This window comes from Vicia villosa, linkage group LG1 (genome assembly GCF_029867415.1).
Source record: "Vicia villosa cultivar HV-30 ecotype Madison, WI linkage group LG1, Vvil1.0, whole genome shotgun sequence".
NCBI classification, from domain to species: domain Eukaryota; kingdom Viridiplantae; phylum Streptophyta; class Magnoliopsida; order Fabales; family Fabaceae; genus Vicia; species Vicia villosa.
This window is the reverse complement of record NC_081180.1, coordinates 58,782,731-58,791,469: the sequence shown is the minus strand read 5'-3', so window position 1 is coordinate 58,791,469 and position 8,739 is coordinate 58,782,731. Positions and strand designations below refer to the sequence as shown.

Here is an 8,739-nt window from a genome sequence, read left to right as displayed (position 1 = left end):
GAATGACTAACTTGTCTCAGTTAAATTTTGCAAGGAATTAAATATAAACTTTTTTTTTCTTAGGGATCAATATGAACTCTAGTTCAACACTTTCTTAATTCAAAATTTTGATTTTTTTCTATCTAATTTGAGATAAATATTAAGAGAAGGACTAACTTGTCTCGGTTAAATTTTGCAAGGAATTAAATATAGTTTTTTCTCTCTTAGGGATCAATATGGACTGTCTAATTTTTGTGAGAGACTAAAATGAGTATTCATTATTATTATTATTATTATTATTATTATTATTATTATTATTATTATTATTATTATTATTATTATTATTATTATTACTACTACTACTTTTGGTTTTTATTATTATTGAAATTTATGTAATTAATTTAACAAATAAAACATTTATAATTATATAACTTACATAATTAATTAAAAGTAAAAAATATAATTCTATAATAATTTTATTTTATTATCATAAAATAATTATGAATTATTCATAATACAATTTTAATACAATTTAATTCATACATTACGCATTTAAAAGTTATATGATCATACACTTCATTTTATATCCATTAATCTAGATCTCAATGTTTATCATGATATTATTTTAGAAAATTTGTGTAAAAATATCCAAACATTATGCTATGCATATTTATGTGATATTTATTACTGTTTTTTTTATTAACTGTCATTTTAATATTTTCACATACTATATTTTATATTTCTATCTTTTTTTCTATTAAAAAATTTACCTCTATATTTTCTTTTTTAATTTATAAATGTTTCATATATGGTCTGGCCATGTAGATAATTAATGCATTTGTTATAATAAGATTTAAAACAAATGAAACTTATTCAATTATTTTAAATTTTTTATCATAAAATTTCATCATTTAGTTTATAATATTTATGAACTTTCAAATTAATTATAAATTTTTTTCTATTACAATTTTATAATTCACTTATTTTTTAATTTAGAGTATTATAAACATTGCATGTAATTATCTATTTGTAGATTTTATGGAATTCTTATTTTAATAGTTTAAATGTTCAAACAATGCTACAAAATTGAATGTTACTGAGAGTTCTAAAGATGTTATTCTCTCTTCTTTTTTTTTACTAAGTTTATTAAGATTGTTATATGTGAGATAAAAAATTCTGACTATTAAAAAAGAGTTCAAATAATGTATATATAAATTAATTTTAATTACTTTGAGTGTTGAAGGTTAGTAATTTTAACTAAATTTCAATTTACTAAAAATACAAATTGAAATATAATTATACTTTAATGATTTTTACAAAATTTTAATTTTTATTAAAATTGTCATAATTATTATTATAAATATTTATTATTAACTATTGCTCGATATTTATGAAATAAAACAATAAAATAAAAAAATTTAAATGTAACGTGAATTTGTATTCTTTAAAATGACATAAGAGTAAAGTTTTTCTTAAAATTTATTTTGAAAATATTAATTATTATTTTTTCATAAAATATTATAAATATTTGCATAAAAACATAACAAGTATAAAAAAACATAACAAGTATAAAAAAACATAAATATCAATATTTTATAATAATTTTTTAAATCAGGCTCATAAACAGTAAACAGTAGGTGGAGTATAGTTAAAGTAAAAAAAAATGGTTAGTTTTTAGATCATAAATAAAAGCAAAAGATTCTCCAACTACTCTTTTACACAGTAATTAGTTGAGTGTGAGAGTTAAGAAGTGGCAAAAGTAGAAAACTTAAAAGCTGAGTAAGTGATTAGACATGGGTGGTTTCAAGACCGTACACTGTCATATTTGTAATAGCACATGAGCACATGTAATAACACAGTCTCAATAGATAAGAAAACTCGACCCTTTGCGGTTTGATTTAACAGTTTTATAATTATTACTCTTTTATTCATCCACTCGAAAATCATGCACGGTATGGTCATAATCACGCCGGTGTAGCTTCTGCCTGTATCATCTACTTTCACTCACATCAACAATGGAGCAATGGAGTGTGTAAATAGATTTTCACAAAAATTGTAAATATAAATTATTATTTTATACTACATACTACTTTAATGAAATGCAAAGTAAAAATAATTGGGATCAATATATATTATTAGAAATTATTATATTTTAAATTGTAAATTTAATCACTCAAAAATTTAAACATGGTTATAAATGTAAATTATCTATGATGGATTATATTTTGAATTAATTTTATTATGTTTAAAATTGAAGAGATTATAATCAATTATTTAGTCGAGTCCCTGCAAACGAACTCCTGCAAAAAATATAAGATTTCAAAAAATACTAAATTTAATTTTTGATAGGAATAATATTTAACTAATATTATGACTAGAGATGTTTGCATGTTGAGTGAGGTCTAATTGGATTAAATCTAATAATTGATCTAATTAATAGTTTTTGGTTTGGATTGAGTATTTAATCCGTACCTCTAAGAATAAACTCGAACCAAACCAACCTACTTATTAATATGTTAGATTGAATTGGGTTCGTGGGTCATACACTTAATTTTTAAATTTTAAATAAAATATCTATTTAAGTAACACATTTATTAAATAAAAACATTAAAAAAATTATAAAATTTTGTATTTAATTTGAAAAAAATTATCATTTAATAGTTAAAAATTCTTTTACCATTCAGATCAAGTAAAAAATATACAAGTAGTGTTAAGTATAATTTAAAAGATTAGATATATCTCTTTTAGAATAAATAAATTTGATCTCTCAAGATTTAGACTCAAATTTTTACAATTAATAAAAACTATAATTATATTTTAAAAAATATATGCATGGTAAGATTTATGCTAGATAATTTATAAATAGAATAAAACAAAAATAGAGTGACATGTTGTTAGGTTGGGTTCGCGGGTTCGTGGATTTATAACTTAAAATCCGTTTACCCGAATTAAATATTATTGGGTTTGAATGAGTTTGTTCGGATTGGACCGTACATGATTGAGTTGGATAAAAATGTGGGTTGGTTGGGTGAATGGGTATGCGAGTTGGCCCGTATCCATGAACATCCATATGACCTTTCGACACGAACTAATTACTAAGACCCATTCTCCTAAAAATCAGAATGAAGACGGGTTTTCAACACTCATTAATTTTGGAATATCGAATTTAAAAATAATTAATTATATTTTATTGACATACCATAAATATTCTTTTTTTAGCAATCAATACTAAATGATTAAAAAGTTATCAATTAATTTATTTTTAAACAACAAACATTTTTAAAAACAAAACTATGGTTAATTTGTGCCAAAAAAGCACAAATGAAAAAAGATTAAAAATAAATAAAATTCAAAAATAGTATTTTAACTTTTTAAAAGTTGAATACACAATTTTTAAGATGAATATTTTACGTTAAATTGTTTAATCCATATTCTAAAGAAGGCACATAGCATATACTTAAAAAAAGTAGTAGTTTTTAGAATGAAAAAATAAAATAAAAATAAAATTTGAACGTTAATGCATATCCACTTTAATTTTTTAATCATATATGTAAAGTTTTTACATACACATTTATTTCATTACATTTAATCTATCAATAACCAATAAATTCAATATTATAATTAAACTTTTCAATTTTCATAATTTTTTCAAAATTATTTTATATTTAAAAAATCAAAAGCAAGTAGATAGACAACTCATTTCCATAAAACACCAAACAAACGAGTTTCCAAATTGAATAAAGATAACTACTGCATAAAATGGAAAACGAGGAGTTACTTTGATGTATTCATGTGAATGTGATTATTCATCCCATTCCCACATGAAATATGTGTGTGCATACACCATCCCACATGAATTAATATAGTGGATGTACTAGTACTAGTAGTAGTGACCATAAAGAGAGAGTAAAGAGGTAATGATTATAAACTTAGGGAAGATGGCAGGCCTTTACCAGTAATCATTATAATTTAATTCAATTTAACATCTCCACACAACCGCGCAGCCATAGAGCCGCCATTTCCTCTTTCCTTTACTTTATGTTTTTTCCTATAATTATTGCTTTTATTTAATTTCATTCATCATCATTATTATTATTAGAGGAAATACTTTAGAATCGGTAGTGAGAGAAAGCAAAAAAGTGAACCAAATAAAGGAAAGGAGAACAGATAAAGACACATATTCTATAAAAGATTTTTAATTTATTTAATTCTGGAAGTGCTATGGATTCTGCACAGTGAGAGAAAAAAACAGATTTTTTATACTAAAATAACGCCAAACAAAAAGCTGAAAAGATCAGGTAGTATTTAAAGCTTCTCTCAAGAGGATTTTGATGTATACCTCACACTACCTATTACTATCAGATTGATCATCTCACTCAACTCATAGCCTATATATAAATAAATTTTTTTTTTTTTACTAGTTTATGTGTTTTTTGTTTTCTAGTTTTTTTATTTTTTCCCTATAAATCGCTTGAGACAGTGATCACATTCAAAACAAACTCTCCTTTTTAGTACAAGCCTCTTTCTAGGTTACTTTGCCAAGCCTCGGAAAAGCTGCGATTTCTTTTCCTTACTTTGATATTCTTCATTCATCATCACACTCCCCTCTATATAAACCCAAACCCTTCCTTCATTTCTCTTCACCAGTCTTATTCACCAGTCTTATTCAGTTCTAATTAGAAATGGGTGAAGAAAATTTGAGTAGTGCGGTGGTTGTTAGTGTGAGAGAGTTTGATCCAAATAAAGATAGAGAAAGTGTGGAAGCCGTTGAAAAAATATGTGAAGTTGGTCCCAGTGGAAAACTTTCCCTCTTCACCGACTTGCACGGTGACCCTATTTGCAGGGTCCGCAACTCACCAACTTTCCTTATGCTGGTATGCAATATTATTCAACTATATTGTATATATATCTTTCTTTACATTATTTTGATCCATATTAAAATTAGATAATCAAATCATATTAAATATCTTACTATATTTTTCAGGTAGCTGAAATAGACAATGAGACAGTCGGAATGATTCGAGGTTGCATCAAAACAGTTACATGCGGGAAAAAGATGATAAGATCAACGAAAATGATCACCAAGAACATGAAAACCGGCGAGTCAAATTCCGATCATGTCCCTGTTCCAGTGTTTACGAAACTCGCTTACGTGTTAGGCCTTCGAGTTTCGCCGAATCACAGAAGAATGGGGATAGGGTTAAAACTGGTACAGAAAATGGAGGAATGGTTCAGAGAGAATGGGGCTGAGTATTCATACATGGCAACGGAAAACGACAACGTTGCATCAGTTAAGCTTTTTACCGATAAATGCGGTTACTCAAAGTTTCGTACACCGTCGATTCTCGTGAACCCGGTTTTCGCTCATCGAATGAAAACGTCGTCGTCGAAGGTAAGCATCATTAAGCTTACACCAAACGACGCCGAATCGATTTACCGTAACAAATTCTCCACCACCGAGTTTTTTCCTCGTGACATTGATTCTGTTTTGAAAAACAAACTCACTCTCGGAACTTTTCTCGCTGTTCCGAGTAACGGAAAATATGGGACTGGGCCTGATAATTGGGCTGGGCCGGAGGCTTTTTTAATGGATCCACCGAGTTCTTGGGCTTTGGTTAGTGTTTGGAATTGTAAAGACTTGTTTACCCTCGAAGTGAAAGGCGCGTCGCGCGTGAGACGCGTATTGGCTAAAACAACTCGCGTGATAGACAAGGCTTTTCCGTGGTTACGTTTACCTTCGATTCCGAATTTTTTTGAACCGTTTGGGTTTCATTTGATGTATGGAATTGGTGGGGAAGGACCTGAAGCATTGAAAATGGTGAAATCTTTATGTGGTGTTGCTCATAATCTTGCTATGGAAAATGGTTGTAGTGCGGTTGCTACTGAGGTTTCTAGCTGCGAACCGTTAAGGTTTGCTATTCCTCATTGGAAGGCTTTGTCTTGTGAAGAGGATTTGTGGTGTATTAAGAGACTTGGGGAGGATTATAGTGATGGTGCTGTTGGTGATTGGACTAAATCTCCACCTGGATTTTCCATTTTTGTTGATCCTAGAGAGTTTTAGGTTTTGTTAGTAGTTCTAACTCAACTAGAAATTAGATGTAACAAGTACTATGTTTTTGTTATTAGAACAAAAATATTTAGCTTTTCTTTTACCTAGAAGTAGGGAGGGACATATGTTTTTATGTCATGTCATGTCATATCGGTAATGAGATGTGAATTTTGATTGTAAAGAACAAGAATAGAATATCCCTCTTTTTTTTTTTTAATTCACTGGCTAATATTTTTATGATTATTGTTTTTCAAAAATGTTATTGTTTGAGATATATTCTGGAAAATCTGAATATTGAGAATGGGATATATATGTTGGTTGTGTGAGTTATGGGTGAATCAGAATATCCGTTTGGATTTGTTAGGGGAGTGAATTTTTTGTTTGATTTGGGTGGGGTCTATAAGATATAGGGCCACAACTTTTGTATTTCATTTGTTTGTTTTTGTTGGGTTCCTAGTATCTTACTTATTGAAGGTAGTGGGAATCAAATGGTGGCCATTAGTGTGTGAGTGAAAGTTTTCTAATATGGGCAATTATAACGACGCTGTCCTAATTTTACATTAGTAGAAGGAGGACATTTTTGGACTTATAGATTCATCATAAGTCACAATGTCTTGAGTATATGATTGTTTGTGGACTTTCCAGGTGCTTCTTTCTGAGTGATTGTTTTTTTTTTTATAATCAGTGAAAACGAAGGAATTGGTTGGACTGTGACATCCCTGTGGTTTAATTATGGGATATTAATTTTGTTTTGATTTATAGTTAATTTGCTTGTCTGAATTTGATGATAATTACATTATGGTGTTTATGTATTTTTATAAAAATTAGTATATTTTAAAGTTACCATAAAATTACAGTACCAATATGAATTTGCTAGACCCAATGTAATTTCAAACCTACAACACAAAATCAATCTGTGGGATTCCTTTATAAATACCAGGAGTATATCCTATATTTAATTTTACCAATTTTTCTGTGAGGATTATAACTTATAATACTCATTTATATGTTTTAAAAGAAATTTGAGAAAAAAATAAATTTGGTAGCATTATATTTATATTTTATGATACTCATTCTTTCGGTGAAATAGACTCGTCAAAAGTTTTTCTAAATATAACTTTCTTTCTAAATTTTGGGTTTTTTTTTTCATCAATTTAATTTAGTATTATTTTATGCATAATTTAATTTAGTATAACTAGTTTAATAATTTATATATAATTTTGATTTAGTAATTGGTTTTTACAGTTAACCATTGAAATTTTAAGATAACTAGTTTTAATGGTGGATGTATATGATTTGTACCAGCTTAAGTTGTTTAGACCAATGATTAAAAAATTAATTAATTAATTATAATTCAAAAAGTAATATTAATATTCTAATGAAACCAACTCACATATAAATATTTTAGTGAAATCAACTCTGATTTTGTCTTTACATTAAATTGTTCTATTGAATTGAACCCAAATCACACCGGATTTAATTTATTTTTAACATAATTGTCCGTTTTATTTAATAATTTTGTTTTTAATATATTATATATCATTTAAAATTTATTATCAAATAATATTTTTTATAAAATCAATATTGATATTAATAAAAAAAATATAATTTAAATAATAAAAAAATGTAAATCAAACTATATAAAATTGAATCAAAATTTTTAAATTAACCCTCAACAATAAAATTAAATATCGAGTAAATTTATCTTTAGATTATATAAATCTTTTTCTCAAAATCGATTAAAGCCCCGTCGCGAATACTTCTAGTATCATCCATCTATATTTTAATTTTAATAATTATTTTTAACATTTATAGCACAATAACATATATAGTATGATAGAGACTTGTATATTACTCTCACTAATTTGATTTATAAAAACAATTATTTTTTTATTGAATAATCAACAAATTTAATTTATATATTTTTCAAATACATTAATTATTTAATATAATTAAAAAATATTTTTTATAAATAAATTTAAAATATTTTATGTTTTTTAATTTTAACATCAAATTCTTTAACTTATTTTTAAAAAATGTTTCTTAATTTATAAGTTGATGATGATTTATAATTAAAGTGAACCTCTAAATTTGATATTATTATGGTGGTATCATATATATTTGTAAGAGATATATTTTAAAGTTTCCATAAAACTACATTACCAATGTGATTTTGCTAAACCCAATGTAATTTCTAACACAAAACTAGTTGGAAATTGTTCATCAAAGTTATACTTGTTAGAATTACTAGTTAGATTCACTTTACAAATATATTCCATATTCATTGTAATCAATTTTTTCATCATCAATTTTAAGTACTCCTATTCCTTTTCGTTTTAGGCTCATTATTCTATTTTTTGGTTCTAATGTAATTTGAAGTTTAAATACAGCTATATTATAATAAATAATAGTACCATAATACATTAAATACATGTATATTATTTTAAAAAAATAGTACAAGTAAGATAATCTATGATTTCTTTAAGTTGACCTTTATATGAGCTCTCCCTCTCAATTTGATTCCGGCTCCTTTTGCGATTGTAAATTTGAGACTTTAGCAAACGCACGTTTTAGGATAGTGACATAAAGAAAACAATCTAAGGATAAAATATACAATGAAAGCTGCGTTTTCATTATTTTCTTCTTTTTTTTATCACCATCATTTTTTCTTTAACAACATACTGTAACATACTCATACATTCTTCTCTTTA

General features: G+C 26.2%; 1 protein-coding gene across 1 annotated transcript; it reads left to right on the top strand.

Moving 5' to 3' along the window:
* The first annotated feature begins 4,330 nt into the window (after nucleotides 1–4,330).
* LOC131607179 (probable N-acetyltransferase HLS1) lies at nucleotides 4,331–6,256 on the top strand. Its single transcript, XM_058879205.1, has 2 exons — nucleotides 4,331–4,853; nucleotides 4,964–6,256. Exons 1-2 carry the CDS (start codon nucleotides 4,662–4,664, stop codon nucleotides 6,038–6,040), a joined length of 1,269 nt encoding a protein of 422 aa, XP_058735188.1. The 5' UTR covers nucleotides 4,331–4,661; the 3' UTR covers nucleotides 6,041–6,256.
* Nucleotides 6,257–8,739: the final 2,483 nt, after the last annotated feature.

What these genes read in the sequence shown, in the direction of transcription:
- LOC131607179 (XM_058879205.1), top strand. Translation starts at nt 4,662, where the DNA reads ATGGGTGAAGAAAATTTGAGTAGTGCGGTGGTTGTTAGTGTGAGAGAG. An exon ending in CACCAACTTTCCTTATGCTG is followed by an intron (nt 4,854 to 4,963) that starts GTATGCAATATT and finishes TATATTTTTCAG; the next exon opens with GTAGCTGAAATAGACAATGA.